Here is an 18046-nt window from a genome sequence, read left to right as displayed (position 1 = left end):
TCAGGCCGGCCCGGGATGTTGATAAGCGCATTACAGCAGCTATTTAATTTTGAATCTTATTCTCTTTTTGGTATATGAAATACTAACTTTGCCCTTTTAATATATTTTGGTGCTGCGCCACACTTTAGAGATTTTTTAGGACTTATTGTTAAGACTACAACTGAAAGAATCGGACACAAAAAAAAATGTGACAAGTTTAATAAATGAAACACAGTCCAATCAAACCGGGAAATAAAACGTTTTTATTCTACACCAAATAACAACACCTCTTAACGAGGTAAGAGGTCGTGGCTATAATGCACCATCAACATAAAAAAGTTCTGAATTCCACTTTTGTGACGAAAAATGCTTGCACATTCGACTTAATAAATACACTTTCTGAAATGTTCTTGTTCGATACGCTACAATAAAATATATCTTGGACGCGAGAAGCTTAAAGGTGCGCGTACACTGAGGCGGTGAGTCGCGGTTTTTACCGCCTAAAGAAGTTTGCATGTTAAATGGAAGCCCGCACAGTGACGAAGCGCGTCGACATTTTCTATTCTCGGAATCTTTCGGCTGTTATCGACAATCGTCGGAGCATCAGGTTCGGGCCGGAAACAGAGCGAACGAGCACATTTTTCCAATTTTTTTTTCCGAAAGAATCAAAACATTTTAGAAAGTGTATTTATTTAGTCTAATGTACAAGCATTGATATGATAAAGTCGTCATATTTTTTTTTTAATTGTATTCGAAATTCTGCAGTATTATATTAAAAGAATGATAATATATTGAAATTTTTTACATTTAAAAAACTGTTTGGTTTTATTCATCCAATAAAGCTATGGGATATAGTTATCCGATCCGGCTCGTTCCGACTTAAATACTACCTGCAATAGAAATAATTTTTTTGGGAAGGCTTAATCCCTATAGCTTAAAAATTGAGAGACTAGTTTGGGTAGAAACGGACAGACGGACGGACAGATGGACATGGCTAGATCACTCGTCTAGTGATGCTGATCAAGAATATACATACTTTATGGGGTCGGAAACGTCTGCCTAACTGAGTCGCAAACTTCTGATTTAAATCAATATACCCTCTGCAAGGGCATAAAAATGAACATGTAATAGTAACAAATACTAACTTTTTACATCATTTTGGGTATATGTTTACTTAAATGTTATAATTAATTTATTTCTTATATGTTTATTTGCATAAATAGTTTTATAGAATCCCAAGTATTATCAATTGTCGCTTTTGAAAACAACAGAGGCCTTAAAGTCACTAAATTGTTAAAAATTCTCAATGTATCCTGCTCATTTATTCGGCAAAATTAAAGGGTGACATTATAGATTAAAACTAAAACAAATGTCTTCTAAATAGGTTAAGCCCAGCTTGAAAAATAACTAAAACACGGCAAAAATTGTTCTTAAAAAAATTTTCAGAAACTTATCTATACAAAATATTTTTGATTTCTTTTTCGTGATCTAGGCGTCCAATTCTTCCAGGAACAGCCTCTTCTTGGGCCAGTTTCAAAATATTATTTTGTAAGCTGGTGTTATTAGTACCACTCTTTAAGAGGTTATGACCAAATAATGTAATCGCCGCTTTGCTGGATGCACATCTCCAACTCCCTTGCGGTGCTTTGAGTTAACAGGTATTTGATAGTCGAGGCACTGGACTATAGCGTTTTTTTGGTAAGCACATGATATTGGCTTTTCATAGAAAGCCATATTTTACATAAGACATTTTCACTTTTTATTACAAATAGTACCACAATATTAGAGCACACTTATTCGTTGGTTATAATTTATGTATTCCACGTGGACTGACTCTTCACAATGGGCTGCTTCTCTCTCATTGGGCTAAGTCGTCTTCAGCATCCTTAGTTAGTAACGCATGCGGTCATTTTCGTAACGGCTTAAAAGACTGGAAAAATTTAAAATACAATAATACGTAAGCAGAAACCGCTTATATTTTTAATGATCAAGGCCAAAGCAAACAGTACATACACCCAGAAAAAAAGAACAACAAAAATCATGAACATTTTTCACGATTTCGAACAATCTATCAATTTCTATTGCTAGTCTAGTGTTGCTGATCAAGAATAAATCTATATACTTTATGGGGTCGGAAACGTCTCCTGCGTTGCAAACTTTTGACTGAAATCATTATACCCTCTGCAAAAACTTTACCATTTAGCTGCTATAAGAGCAATCGAATAATCGAACAATGTTTTTGGGTGTACCTGAGTATTTGGTGTCCTCATGGTCTGCAAGCTATCAACATTTGGGGTCTAAGCTTGCACAATATCTAACCGCTTTAATTTTATGGAATTCATGTATTTACAGTACACATATGTTTGCATCTGTTAAGCCTATTAAAATATGTATTCGTTAATATATACATTCGGTCATTAGCTAAGTATGTGCATTTATTTTGGGTTTTGAGTCTGTGGCTTAAGTATAAAATTCTATTTTGATGCTTGGAGAGTTACTTAATTAACACAATATACGACTATGGCACACGATTACATATCGAAAAATTTTTTTTCATGTGGTAAATTTGTTATACAATGACGCTGAGTTCAATTAAATGCTATTGGTGCCCAATTCGTCTATCCCTTTCATCCAGGAAAAGCATAATCGCCGATATCAAAGAGTTTGAATCTACATAGAGAGCGCGTGAGCATGCCTTTTTTGTCATACAGTAGTCGGCAATTGGAAACGGGGAAAGAGCTTGTTCTGTTTTTATACCCGTTACTCGTAGAGTAAAAGGGTGTACTAGACTCGTCAGAAAGTATGCAACAGGTAGGAGGAAGTGTTTCCGACCCTATAAAGTATATATATTCTTGAAACTATAAAAGCTAGAAGTTTGAGATTTTACATGTACATTCGTGATTTGTAATTATCAACATTTTGTGCTAGGGGCGCTATAGGCTAGTTGGCGCTGTAGGCCAAGGGGCGGAATAGAAGAAGAAGATAAGTTGCGCTTTAGGCTAGGTGTGTTAATGAAAAAAGCAAAGTTGTTTTAAGCATATCTTCATACCTCCTCTCGCACTCCCTTAAGCTGAGTAACGGATATCTAATAGTCGAGGTCATCGACTTTAGTGTTTCTCTTGTCAGATATCGATTATTGCGTACACAATGTATGTGTAAGTGGTTTTTGTGTGTATGTGTGCTGTAGCGTGGCAACCAATTTTGGACATATGTAAACGGTGAAGCTGCGTGTTCCACCGCTAGAGCCCGCCATACGACAGAATTTGTTGTATGGCATGTACGTCTATGTACTCACACTCTTTGATCATATGCTCCTTACCTATTGGAAGCGGCATGGGTGCGATTGCAAATTATTCCAGCCTCGCACTAACAAACAAATAACCTGGCCAGGGGCACCCGATTAGGCGGATGGAGTCGAGTGCATAGTGCGTGCGATTCAAAGTGAGGGTGGTGCAAGCACAAGGTGAGATCGAAGGCCCAATTTTTACGCTCAGAGCTGCTCGTCGGCCTGAAAGGACACCATCACCTCCTCCTCCTCCAGCAGCTCCACAATGAGCGTGCCTCACCTCTTTTCGCCCACGGACGCGGCGCGCCCGCCTGATACGCAGCCATTTCCGTGCTGCAGGGGCATCGACTCCTGCCGGTGAAGGCTGTCCGCATGTCCAGTCCCTCCTCCTCCTCCTACTCCATGACAGCTGTCCCTGTGCTGGGAGGCCCGCAGATTGGCAACCCCCCCTCCAGCTGATCCTATGTAGGTGGAGCGACGCATAGACATCACGGTGGTGTTGTCCATCCCCGTGGAGTGCTGTCGCAGGTGGGGATGCCGCTTGACGCAGACGCAGCACAGATAGCGGTTGAAGTGCAGTCGGAACACCCCTGACACACAGTAGAGGGCCACGGGGTTGACGCACGAGTTGAGGAAGCTGCGAATTGAAAACACACGGCCACGTTATTGTCAATTAACGATACGCAACTCGGCAGTGAAAAGACGCTAACAGCCGTACTACACTCTTCATAAAAATAATAGTAAATGGAATAATAAACAAGAAAGGAATTTACCTTATTACACTTAATTCGAAACTCTTAAAAATACAAAAAAAAATATTTCCAATAGTATAAACACCGTAGCTATAATTTGTTCATATTATTTTCCCACCAATTTTCCTATCGTTCCTATGGCAGCTATATGATACAGTCGTCCGATTTTGATAAAATTAAATTCGAAATTCAGAACTACGAGGGTGGTCCGACAAGAACTTAACCTCCAAAAAAAAAAAAACGAAAATTTTGGAAAAGTGCCGATTTATTTCTCAACATTATCTCTTTTTAGCTCGATACACTTGACCGAGTGATGCTCAAACTTCTTTAACCCGTCTGAAAAATACATTTTTTCGAGGTCTGCAAAATAGGCCTCTGTGGCGGCGACGACTTCCTCATTCGATGCAAATTTCTGTCCAGCGAGCGACTTTTTCAAGTTTGGTAACAAAAAGTAGTCACACGGGGCCAAATCTGGTGAAGTCCATTGTTTCAACTGCTCCATGGTCTCCGGTGTGTACCAGTGGATCCATGTTTCGTCGACGGTCACGAAACGACGCAGAAACTCCTTCGGCTTGCGCTTAAACAGCGTCAAACACTGCTCTGAAGTGGTTTCACGGTAGCGTTTGTTGTCCGGAGTGAGCAAACGCGGCACCCTTTGCGCCGACAGCTTTCTCGTGCCCAAAATTTCATGCAGGATATGACCCACGCGGTCTTTGACGTGCCTACTGTCTCAGCTATTTCGCGTATCCTCAATCGGCGGTCTGCCAATACGAGATCGTGGATTTTTGTCACGTTATCCTCCGTGGTAGCCGTTTTCGGGGCACCTGGGCGTGGCTCATCAAAAACTGACCTGCGACCACGTAGAAACTCGTTAAACCAATTTTTGACGGTCACCATCGAAGGAGAAGAGTCACCGTATACAGCATCCAAGCGCTCTTTGATTTCGCTGCGCGATTTCCCTTCCAAAAACAAGAATCGAGTCACAGATCGATACTGCTCTTTCTCCATTTTTCAAAACAAAACTACGAGTCCGAGTTCGGTTGAAATCTCGACAGTAGCCGTCTACGAGAATGTACTACACGATAGTAAATTTCTCTTGCGATAGTGACGCCATCGGGCGGTGAGGCCAAGTACTTATCGGACTGCCCTCGTATTTAAAAAATGTTATTTCCAAGCGTAGGAGGTTATATGTTAAGAAACACCAAAGAAATATTAAAAAGAAAATTTTTTTCCGATTATTCCTATGGGAGCTATAAGATATAGTTGTCCGATCCGGTTCCGACTTATGTACTACCTGCAAAAGAAAGAAGACTTTTGGGAAAGTTTCAGCACGATAGCTTTAAAACTGAGAGACTAGTTTGCGCAGAAACGGCCGGACAGACGGACATGGCTAGATCGACTCGTCTAGTGATGCCGAATATACACACTTTATGGGGTCGGAAACGTCTCCTTCACTGCGTTATAAACTTCTGACTGAAATCATAGTACCTTCTGCAAGGGTATAAATATATTTATCTTAAATATTTTCAGTCTTAAAAACTCGTCTTTAAATGTATGTACAGAGCTTTCGTATTTTTGGAAAAGTAAAACGAAAATAAGGAAGACCGCTATAGTCGCGTACCTCGGCTATCAGATACCCGTTACTCAGCTAAAGGGACCCAAGGGAAATGGAGATATGCAAGCAACAAAGTGAGATTGAAATGTGCCATCTACCTGTGGAAGGCATATTTAAGCGTTATGGGCATTAGAGCGGAATAATAGCCGAGTCGATCTAGCCATGTCCGTCTGTCCACCTTTCCGTATGAACGCTGAGATCTCGGAGACTATAGGAGCGACAATACTGGGATTAGGCAAGCAGATTCTTAAGATTCCTGCGCAGCGCAATTTTATTTCAGCAGCGTGCCACGCCTACTCTAACGCCCACAAACCGCCCCAAATTGTGGCTCATACAGTTTTGATGCTAGAATAAAAATTTTAACTGAAATGTATTGTTATCATCAATACCTGTCGATTGACCCAAAAAAAGTTGTCCACGCCCACTTTAACGCCCAGAAACTACCATCATCCTTCTTGAGGCAGTTTTAAAATATTATTTTGTAAGGTAGTACTATTCGAACGATCCTATGGTAGCTATATAAAAAAATAATTTTATTGGATGCTCTGAAACACCTAAAGAATAATATCTTCAAAAGTAGAAGTAAATATGTCAAAAAACCGTTCTCCGTGGCGGTCGTGACGTGGAGCCGGTGATGTCCTTTGATTTCGCTGTCGATGTCCTCTGTTCTGCTCCTTATCGTGCTTGGTGCGAGACTGGGTGTATCTTGGCCCCTGGCTCTTGAGGTCTTAAACGATTGCCGCTTCGGGCCTTGCCACAACCGGTCGACTGCTAGTTTTTTTGGCTTTTAGTGTGGTGCTTTGGCACTCGCGGCCTCGGTCGGCTGCTGTCCCGGGACTTCGCCGGTAATCTCTGGGCTCTCTTGAAATCAATAATCGACCGCTCGACCTTTGCGCAAGATCCTGCTTAATCGGGTAAGGCGCACTGGGCTAAGACAACTTTCCCCACGAGCTCACGGTTCTTCGTCGCAGGACTTTATTGCTCGACTCTTACGGACCCGCGACAGAGTATGAAACAAACCTCCTTGACTTAGTCATGTGATGCCCTATGGACGTCAGCTACCTGTGTCTCAATTCGAATATTTCTAATGTCCCAATCCAGAACGTCTCGATGTAGCGATCTTGCTCCTTGAGGCTTCCGATGGCGCTGCTTACGACGACTTGACTTGTTGTTGTTGACTTGTTGTTCTCATGCTGCTGGTTGACTTGGTTCTTTGATAACTGACTGATCTGGTTGGATTGACTCCTCGTGATCGACTTATCCTGCATCCGGGAACTGTTGTTTATATCTTGCGTACGGCCCACTCGTACTCTCCACTCCAGGTCCAAAGTCCCGCCTTAGCCTCTTTGCTCTAGAGTCCTATGTCTTGGCACTGGCCTGCTGATCCTCCTGTGGTATGTGGCACGCAGACGCACCGTCCCGCTGCTGAGATGTGGCCCTTCTTCTCCTGGTCCAAAGTCCACGGCAGAGCCCAAAGTCCGGTGCGTTCCGTTATTTCCTTTCGTTCTCCAAACTCTCTTTCTAAAACTATCTTTCTCCATCTTCGCTTTCTCTAAACTCTCTTTTTCCAAATTCTCTTTCTCCAAACCATCACATTCGCCATGCCGTTACTACGCGCTGATTCGCCGCGTGTCTGGTAGCTAGCAGGCTGTAATTTGTGGGGAGATGTTAAACTCCGCACAAGATAATGTGCTAATTTAATTTACTGCTGTATATGCTTACCGAAAACGAAACACATCGGTCTTTGTGTTAAAATCACATTAATTATCCGATAGTTGCAATGACAGCTATATGATAAATTAGTCCGATTTTTATAACCGTTACTCGTAGGGTAAAAGGGTATAACAGATTCGTCGGAAATTATGTAACAGGCAGAAGAATGCGTTTCCGACCACATAAAATATATATGTTCTTGATCACTAGCCCAGTCGATCTAGCCATGTCCGTCCGTCCGGATGAACGCTGAGATCTCGGAAACTATAAGAGCTAGGCTATTGGGACTTGGCATGCAGATTCCTGAGCTTCCTGCGCAGCGCATGTTTGTTTCGTCAGTGTGCCACGACCACTCTAACGCCCACAAACCGCCCAAAACTGTGGCTTCCACAGTTTTCATGCTAGAAAAAAATGTTGTTTATTTGACCCAATAAAGTTTGCCACGCCCACTCTAAAGCCCATAACCCTTAAATCTGTCTACCGCCGGTAGGTGGCGCATTTCAATCTCGCTTTGCTGCTTGCATATCTCCATTTCCCTTTGGTCCCTTTAGCTGAGTAACGGGTATCTGATAATCGAGGTACTCGACTATAGCGTTCCTTGCTTACATTTTTATTTTCCGATTATTCCTATGGGAGCTATAAGATATAGTTGTCCGATCCGGCTGGTTCGGACTTATATATTACCTGCGAAAGAAAGAAGACTTTTGGGAAAGTTTTAGACTGACAGACGGACAGACGGACATGGCTAGATCGACTCGTCTAGTGATGCTGATCAAGAATATATACTGCATGGGGTCGGAAACGTCTCCTTCATTGCGTTACAAGCTTCTGACTGAAATCATAATACTTTCTGCAAGGGTATACGAGTACAAATCATATCAATTACAAATGCTTATAAGAATCCGTATCATACTGATATTCGTATTTTTTGTGTATTTATGGTACTTAGTATGGTATTAAAGATATTTTTCACTGAATGGCCGTCACTCTGACTTTCGACGAAAAGTTTTCTTATAAAAGTGGAACATTTGCGCTGTTTGTTATACCCGTTACTCGTAGAGTAAAAGGGTATACTAGATTCGTCGGAAAGTATGTAAGAGGCAGAAGGAAGCGTTTCCGACCCCATAAAGTATATATATTCTTGATCAGGATCACTAGCCGAGTCGATCTAGCCATGTCCGTCTGTCCGTTCGTCCGGATGAACGCTGAGATCTCGGAAACTATAATAGCAAGGTCATTGAGATTTGGCATGCAGATTCCTGAGCTTCTTACGCAGCGCAAGTTTGATTAAGCAGCGTGTCGCGCCCAGTTTAACGCCCACAAACCGCCCACAAACTTCAAAAAATCGTTAGTATGAACGCGGATATCTCGGAAAATATCAAAGATAGGGAATTGGGATTTCAGATTTAAATTCCGAGCGCAGCGCAAGTTTGTTACGCGAATATGCCACGCCCACTCTAACGCCCACAAACTGCCCAATCTTGTGGCGCCCACAATTTTCATGGTAGATAATGTTATCTGAAATGTATTAGTCTCGTCAATACCTATCGATTGACCTAAAAAAAAGTTTGCCACGCCCACTCTAACGCCCAGAACGCTTAAATCTGTCTACCGCCCACATAACCATATATTGTGATCAGAGGTAGGTGGCGCATCTCAGCCTCCCTTTGGTGCTTGCACATCTTCATTTCCCTTTGGTCCCTTTAGCTGAGTAACGGGTATCTAATAGTCGAGGTACTCGACTTTAGCGTTCTTCCTTGTTTTCTAATTCGAATTTATTTACTTCGGTGGCTGGACTACACACACTGCAAATACACACTGTAGTCAAATGGCTGGCCAGAATGCCGAGCTGGGCAATTTGGCGTCCACCACTTCGCTGGGAGTCATCTATTGAGGAGAAGGACTCTCTGGTGCAGTTGTAAGCCTACATGAGTGGTCCGAGTTCAGAGTCATCGGCCGTACATTCACTCAAAACAAAAAATTTCTGTTTTTAATCAAACATGAACTACATGGCCTGAGAATTTCAAAGTTCGAAAATAACTGTTATTTTTGTTTTTATAAAAAAAACAAGGAAGAACGCTATAGTCGAGTACCCCGACTATCAGATACCCGTATTATCTTATACTATTGGGAATATTATTTTTATAATTTTTAAATTTAATAAATATAACTGCAAGGGTATACAAACTTCGGCTTGCCGAAGTTAACTTTCTTTCTTGTTTTATATTAAGTATACAGTACCGCCTTCAGATCAAAGATCAAGATTTATCTTCATGCCTATTTCGATAATATTACCACTCTTTCGTCGAATATCCACGTAAGATAGTTTCACAAAAACTAACATATCTGGCGAACGGAAGACACGATTTACATAAATCAAAAGCAGGTGGATTTGTCATTAGAGAAAAATTAAAATGAACATCTAATAGTTACAAATATTCACTTTTTAAAGTTTGAAAAACTTCCTTACACGTTTTACACACCTTCCAACAAATTCAATTGACCCTTATACTCAAAATTTCTCGAAAACGAGGATAGCATCCCCAACTTAAATCGTTTCACAAATTTATATAAGAACATTTGTCTAACCACCCTTAACGCGATGAAATCGAAAAGTGGCTTTGAAGTTTGGGTCAACAAAACAAGTACAGCAGCGTCCCTTGCACTCCCTATCCCACTCACTCTTTTACACTAGAAAAGCAATTTTGTTGTTTAGACAAAGGAAAACGACAAGGAAAGGCCAGAAAATACAATAAATAGAATCTTCCCCCAAGCACATACCAAATTTCTTTATGGTATGCTAATCACGTGGCCAAAGGCCATAGTCACCGGAGTTGGTGTATGGCAATTGGCAACACCATATGTATTATCTGAGGACTTCCCATCCCCAAAAGTCCAAAATGCCTCGACAATATACAGTGTATAGTTATTGACATCCAACAAACGAGGGGTCAAAAAGTTCCTTTCTGACCCCGGCGGGTGAGTAGAGAAAAGGAGGCCGTCCATCTGCGGAGCTGGCAGGCGTTCGACCTACCGTCCCCTGTAAATCAGAATTGGAAAGGCCAGGAGATAATTCCGGACCTAGACCGATATCGCAAGTTTTTGTAACTGCGGGGGCAAACATTTGCAAATGGGACATCATTTGGAGTCAAAGAGCATCCGATTTATGCCAACGTAACTGAGTTGCCCACTGCCTGCTCCGTTCTAACCTAAACGGAACTACAGCGGTTGCCACCACATAAGCGGCGCTGATTTGATGTCCATCTCACAATTAGCTAATTATACTCAGCACCACATTTGGTGAGTGGTTGGTCGTTAGCAGTCCGGCACAGTTAAGTCGAAAGTTTCCCACCACCAAAGGACAAAAAGTGATTAAGTTAGTGACACCGTAAGAACTAAAAACACATATAGCTGAAATAGAGCCTATTCCGGAGTTCTATTTGTAAAGTAGCAGTTCACATACTTAAGTACATAAACGTGTTAAAACAACAAATTTGTGTAAATGGTTTTCGGATACTGTCCCAGTCGAAAATTACTGCATTCCAGCACACTCACATTCATTATGAAAGGGCACCAAAAGCCTGTGCCGAAGTGATGGGTCTTGCCTTTCTATTTACACGGGTGTGGGACTAAAAACAACGTATCTCTTGCATGCACCTAGGTGCATTTATTTGGAGTGCGTCTGTATACACCTAAAAAGTACATTCTGTACGCAGTTACTGAGAATAAGGTAAGGTCTGTTCGCAAATATTTACAGTATGCCTAAAATCTGTACCCACCTATACGCTTTCAAAAAAGAAATGTCTGTAAGCTTTTTCAGAGAATACTTAAAACAGTTTTATAATTTCATATTTTTATACCCGTTACTTGTAGAGTAAAAGGGTATATTAGATTCGTCGGAAAGTATGTAACAGGCAGAAGGAAGTGTTTCTGACCCCATAAAGTATATATATTCTTGATCAGGATCACTAGCCGATTCGATCTAGCCATGTCCGTCTGTCCCTCTGTCCGGATGAACGCTGAGATCTCGGAATCTATAAGAGCTTACGCAGCGCAAGTTTGATTCTTTCTTGTTTTATATTAAGTATACAGTACCGCCTTCAGATCAAAGATCAAGATTTATCTTCATGCCTATTTCGATAATATTACCACTCTTTCGTCGAATATCCACGTAAGATAGTTTCACAAAAACTAACATATCTGGCGAACGGAAGACACGATTTACATAAATCAAAAGCAGGTGGATTTGTCATTAGAGAAAAATTAAAATGAACATCTAATAGTTACAAATATTCACTTTTTAAAGTTTGAAAAACTTCCTTACACGTTTTACACACCTTCCAACAAATTCAATTGACCCTTATACTCAAAATTTCTCGAAAACGAGGATAGCATCCCCAACTTAAATCGTTTCACAAATTTATATAAGAACATTTGTCTAACCACCCTTAACGCGATGAAATCGAAAAGTGGCTTTGAAGTTTGGGTCAACAAAACAAGTACAGCAGCGTCCCTTGCACTCCCTATCCCACTCACTCTTTTACACTAGAAAAGCAATTTTGTTGTTTAGACAAAGGAAAACGACAAGGAAAGGCCAGAAAATACAATAAATAGAATCTTCCCCCAAGCACATACCAAATTTCTTTATGGTATGCTAATCACGTGGCCAAAGGCCATAGTCACCGGAGTTGGTGTATGGCAATTGGCAACACCATATGTATTATCTGAGGACTTCCCATCCCCAAAAGTCCAAAATGCCTCGACAATATACAGTGTATAGTTATTGACATCCAACAAACGAGGGGTCAAAAAGTTCCTTTCTGACCCCGGCGGGTGAGTAGAGAAAAGGAGGCCGTCCATCTGCGGAGCTGGCAGGCGTTCGACCTACCGTCCCCTGTAAATCAGAATTGGAAAGGCCAGGAGATAATTCCGGACCTAGACCGATATCGCAAGTTTTTGTAACTGCGGGGGCAAACATTTGCAAATGGGACATCATTTGGAGTCAAAGAGCATCCGATTTATGCCAACGTAACTGAGTTGCCCACTGCCTGCTCCGTTCTAACCTAAACGGAACTACAGCGGTTGCCACCACATAAGCGGCGCTGATTTGATGTCCATCTCACAATTAGCTAATTATACTCAGCACCACATTTGGTGAGTGGTTGGTCGTTAGCAGTCCGGCACAGTTAAGTCGAAAGTTTCCCACCACCAAAGGACAAAAAGTGATTAAGTTAGTGACACCGTAAGAACTAAAAACACATATAGCTGAAATAGAGCCTATTCCGGAGTTCTATTTGTAAAGTAGCAGTTCACATACTTAAGTACATAAACGTGTTAAAACAACAAATTTGTGTAAATGGTTTTCGGATACTGTCCCAGTCGAAAATTACTGCATTCCAGCACACTCACATTCATTATGAAAGGGCACCAAAAGCCTGTGCCGAAGTGATGGGTCTTGCCTTTCTATTTACACGGGTGTGGGACTAAAAACAACGTATCTCTTGCATGCACCTAGGTGCATTTATTTGGAGTGCGTCTGTATACACCTAAAAAGTACATTCTGTACGCAGTTACTGAGAATAAGGTAAGGTCTGTTCGCAAATATTTACAGTATGCCTAAAATCTGTACCCACCTATACGCTTTCAAAAAAGAAATGTCTGTAAGCTTTTTCAGAGAATACTTAAAACAGTTTTATAATTTCATATTTTTATACCCGTTACTTGTAGAGTAAAAGGGTATATTAGATTCGTCGGAAAGTATGTAACAGGCAGAAGGAAGTGTTTCTGACCCCATAAAGTATATATATTCTTGATCAGGATCACTAGCCGATTCGATCTAGCCATGTCCGTCTGTCCCTCTGTCCGGATGAACGCTGAGATCTCGGAATCTATAAGAGCTTACGCAGCGCAAGTTTGATTCAGCAGAGTGCCACGCACACTGTAACGCCCAAAACTGTGGCTCCTACAGTTTTGATGCTAGAATAATAATTTTAACTGAAATGTATTGTTCTCATCAATACCTATCGATTGACCCAAAAAAAAGTTTGCCGTGCCCACAAACCGCACAAACCTGTGACGCCCACAATTTTCATGCTAGATAAAAAATTTTAACTGAAATGTATTGGTCTCGTCAATACCTATCGATTGATAATTTTGCCACGCCCACTCTAACGCCCATAACGCTTAAATCTGTCTACCGCCGGTAGGTGGCGCATTTTAATCTCGCTTTGCTGCTTGCATATCTCCATTTCCCTTTGGTCCCTTTAGCTGAGTAACGGGTATCTGATAGTCGCTCTTCCTTGTTTTAATTCAATATTTAAAATTTTTAATGGGAATCGTTCTCTTATGTCAGTGTCACGAATTTAACTTTCAGAACTAACAAGAAAGGAGGTTAAATTCGGCAAGCCGAAGTTTGTATACTCTTGCAGTTTGAAGTCTTTTCTTATCCCAATCAGTACCTATTGAAAATGCCAAATTGTTGTGAAAATTTACTTATTAAATTGTTGAAATTGTCTTGAAAACTAAAATTTTTTGATGCTTAAAGTCTCTCTAAGCTAAATTAATAATAACTGCAATATACATTTTTCAAAAACTGTTTATTTCCATTTCGGTGTTTTGACATATAACCTTATACTCTTGGGAGTATCATTCTGTTAACATTTCAGAACATCGAATAAAATTTTAAAAAATCTGACTACTTTATCATATAGCTGACGTTGGAACGATCGAATAATGAATGTCAAATTAACACAAAGATCGTTATATTTGGTTTTAGGTAAGCATATACAGTAGTAAATTAAATTGCAGCATTATCTTAATATTCCTGTAATTGGTTTTTAGTTTTCTAAAAACGGAAAGCTCTGTAGATACAATGCTCTTACGGGAACTTGCTGCAAGGGTATAGAAACTTCAGCTTGCCGAAATTAGCTTCCTTTTTTGTTTATATAACTTATTTTGTAGAAAGAAGCATTATCTATACTTACTATAAGAAAGGTCCCTAAAACACAGAAAAAGTGGCTTGACATAAATATGTAAAAAAACAAGGAAGAACGCTATAGACTAGTACATCGACTATCAGATACCCGTTATTCAGCTAAAGGGACCAAAGGGAGATGGAGATGCGCTACCTACCCTCAATATCAATATATGGTTATGTGGGAGGCAGACAGATTTAAGCGTTATGGGCGTTAGAGTGGGCGTAGCAAACATTTTTTTTTACTGACGAGCCTAATACATTTCAGATAAATTTTTTTTTCTAGCATTAAAACTGTAGGGGCCACAGCTTTAGGCGGTTTGTGGGCATTAGAGTCGGCGTGGTACACTGACGAATCAAACTTGCGCTGCGCAGGAATCTCTATAGTCTGCATGCCTAATTCCAGAATTGCAGCTCTTATTGTTTCCGAGATCACAGCGTTCATACGGGCTAAAGGCTGATGAATCTAGTATACCCTTCTACTCTACGAGTAACGGGTAACGGGTGAGCCTCATAATATTTTACATTCATTTAGAGGCGTCTTTTCCCAAATTTTTAGGATACTACTACCTTTGTACGTCAAGGGATGGAAATCATAGAATTTTTAAACACTTGCAGAGGGTATTATGATTTCAGTCAGAAGTGTGCAACGCAGTGAAGGAGACGTTTCCGACCCGTATACATTCTTGATCAGAATCACTAGACGAGTCGATCTAGCCATGTCCGTCTGTCCGTCCGTTTCTACGCAAACTAGTCTCTCAGTTTTAAAGCTATTAGCCTAAAACTTTCCCAAAAGTCTTCTTTCTTTTGCATGTAGTATATAAGTCGGAGACGGATCGGACAACCATATCTTATAGCTCCCATAGGAATATTCGGAAAAAAAAATTTTTTTTATATGATTTCTTTGGTGTATAACCGTTACTCGTAGAGCAATGTCCGTCTGTCCGTCTGTTTGTCTGTTCTTATCAATACCTATCTATTGACTCAAAAAACAGTTTGCCACGCCCACTTTAACGCTCACAAACCGACCAAAAACTACAAAAAGACATAAATATGAACGTGGATATCTCGGAAACTATCAAAAATAGGGAATTGGGATCTTAGATTTGGATTCCACAGCCTTGTACGCAGCGCAGGTTTGTCACAAACCGAGCAAAGTCGAATACCTCGACTATCAGATACCCGTTACTCAGCTAAAGGGACAAAAGGGAAATGGAGATATGCAAGAAGCAAAGGGAGATTGAAATGTGCCACCTACCGGGGGTAGACAGATTTAAGCGTTATGGGCGTTACAGTGGGCGTGGCACGGTTTGGATGAATCGATAGGTATGGACGTGACCAACACTTTTCAGTTACATTTCAGCTGCGTACAAGGCTACGAAATCTAAATCTGAGATCCCAATTCTCTACCTTTTTTAGTTTCCGAGATACCCACGTTCATACTAACGATTTTTTGAAGTTTGTGGTCGGTTTGTGGGCGTAAGAGTGGGAGTGGCACTCTGCTGAAAAAAAATTGCGCTGCGCAGGAATTTCAGAAATCTGCATGTCAAATCTCAACAGCCTAGTTCTTATAGTTTCTGAGATCTCAGCGTTCATACGGACAGACGGACACGGCTCGACCGACTCGGCTATTGATCCTGAATATATATTTCGGGTCACGCAGACGCAGCAGCTAACTAACGTCTTAATTCGATCTCTTATGTTAATTGCATCGCGAAAGGTAGCTCTCTCTATTTAGCACTCTCGTTTTTTGTGTACTTGCATTCTTGGGCCCAGCATTCGGCTGGCTGTCCCTTTGTAAAATCAGTATAAATTCGGATCTCGACATTGAAAGTGCATTTCGTCTAGCCTGCTGTACTCTCTGTCGCTAATAAATTGTTAACAAGCATAAAGCAACCTGAAATTTGTATTTTTAAATTTAGCAATAGCTAATAAAAAAGCTTATTAGTTCAACAATATATTCTTTATGGGTTCGGAAGCGTTTCTGCCTGTTGCATACCTTCCAAAGAATATAGTATGCTTTTTTACTCCACGGGTAACGGGTATAAAAACTTTTCTTAAACAATCTTTAAAAACACTTATACATCGAAAATTTTGTAGTCTTCTTCTTTGTAGTCTAGGGGTCCTGTTCTACCAGAAACTACCAACATCCTTCTTGGGGCAGTTTTAAAATATTATTTTGTAAGGTAGTACTATTCGATCGATCCTATGGCAGCTATATAATAAAATAATTTTATTCGATGCTCTGAAACACCTAAAGAATAATATCTTCAAAAGTAGAAGTAAATATGTCAAAAAAACGTTCTCCGTGGCGGTCGTGACGTGGAGCCGGTGATGTCCTTTGATTTCGCTGTCGATGTCCTCTGTTCTGCTCCTTATCGTGCTTGGTGCGAGACTGGGTGTATCTTGGCCCCTGGCTCTTGAGGTCTTAAACGATTGCCGCTTCGGGCCTTGCCACAACCGGTCGACTGCTAGTTTTTTTGGCTTTTAGTGTGGTGCTTTGGCACTCGCGGCCTCGGTCGGCTGCTGTCCCGGGACTTCGCCGGTAATCTCTAGGCTCTCTTGAAATCAATAATCGACCGCTCGACCTTTGCGCCAGGTCCTGCTCAATCGGGTAAGGCGCACTGGGCTTAGACAACTTTCCCCACGAGCTCACGGTTCCTCGTCGCAGTATTTTATTGCTCGACTCTTACGGACCCGCGACAGAGTATGAAACAAACCTCCTTGACTTAGCCATGTGATGCCCTATGGACGTCAGCTATCTGTGTCTCAATTCGAATATTCCTAATGTCCCAATCCAGAACGTCTCGATGTAGCGATCTTGCTCCTTGAGGCTTCCGATGGCGCTGCTTACGACGACTTGACTTGTTGTTGTTGACTTGTTGTTCTCATGCTGCTGGTTGACTTGGTTCTTTGATAACTGACTGATCTGGTTGGATTGACTCCTCGTGATCGACTTATCCTGCATCCGGGAACTGTTGTTTATATCTTGCGTACGGCCCACTCGTACTCTCCACTCCAGGTCCAAAGTCCCGCTTTAGCCTCTTTGCTCTAGAGTCCTATGTCTTGGCACTGGCCTGCTGATCCTCCTGTAATATGTGGCACGCAGACGAACCGTCCCGCTGCTGAGATGTGGCCCTTCTTCTCCTGGTCCAAAGTCGGAAAGTATATAAAGGCATAAGGATGCGTTTCCGACCACATTAAGTATAAATATTCTTGATCAGGATCACGAGCCGAGTCGATCTAGCCATGTCCGTCCGTCCGGATGAACGCTGTTACATCGGAAACTATAAGAGCTAGGCTATTGAGATTTGGCATGCAGATTCCAAAGCTTCTTACGCAGCGCAAGTTTTTTTCAGCAGCGTTCCACGCCTACTCTAACGCCCACAAGCCGCCCTAAACTGTGGCTCATACAGTTTTGATGCTAGAATAAAAATTTTAATTTAAATGTATTGTTCTCATCAATACCTACCGATTGCCTCGCCCACTCTAACGTCCACAAACCGCCCAAACCTGTGGCGCCCAAAATTTTCATGCTTGAAAAAAAAATTTAACTGAAATGTATTAGTCTCGTCAATACCTATCGATTGACCCAAAACAAAAGTTTGGCACGCCTAGTCTAACGCCCATATACAAACTTTGGCTTGCCGAAGTTAACTTCCTTTCTGGTTTTTCTAGAATCCTATAGAGTAACGGGTCAGAAACTAATCACATTTTTGACCGAATGT

General features: G+C 41.3%; 1 protein-coding gene across 2 annotated transcripts in view; it reads right to left on the bottom strand.

Moving 5' to 3' along the window:
• Positions 1-219: 219 nt before the first annotated feature.
• The window catches only part of CCHa2-R (CCHamide-2 receptor), a 69661-nt gene continuing 51834 nt past the window's right edge, over positions 220-18046 (bottom strand). Inside the window, exons 7-8 of one of the 2 annotated variants that reach the window (XR_005014018.3) lie at positions 3299-3902; positions 220-1909 (exon numbers count right to left, since the gene is read on the bottom strand). Coding sequence is in view for 1 of the 2 variants with exons in the window: in XM_036813992.3 (XP_036669887.2) it covers positions 1870-1909; positions 3546-3902 (397 nt within the window). In the remaining variant the exon portion in view is untranslated. The remainder of the gene's footprint in view (positions 1910-3298; positions 3903-18046) is intronic. The other variant, XM_036813992.3, reaches the window with a different exon arrangement.

Source organism: Drosophila suzukii, chromosome 2R, assembly GCF_043229965.1.
Source record: "Drosophila suzukii chromosome 2R, CBGP_Dsuzu_IsoJpt1.0, whole genome shotgun sequence".
NCBI classification, from domain to species: domain Eukaryota; kingdom Metazoa; phylum Arthropoda; class Insecta; order Diptera; family Drosophilidae; genus Drosophila; species Drosophila suzukii.
Note: the sequence above shows the minus strand (reverse complement) of the source record. Positions and strands in the feature narration are given on the sequence as shown.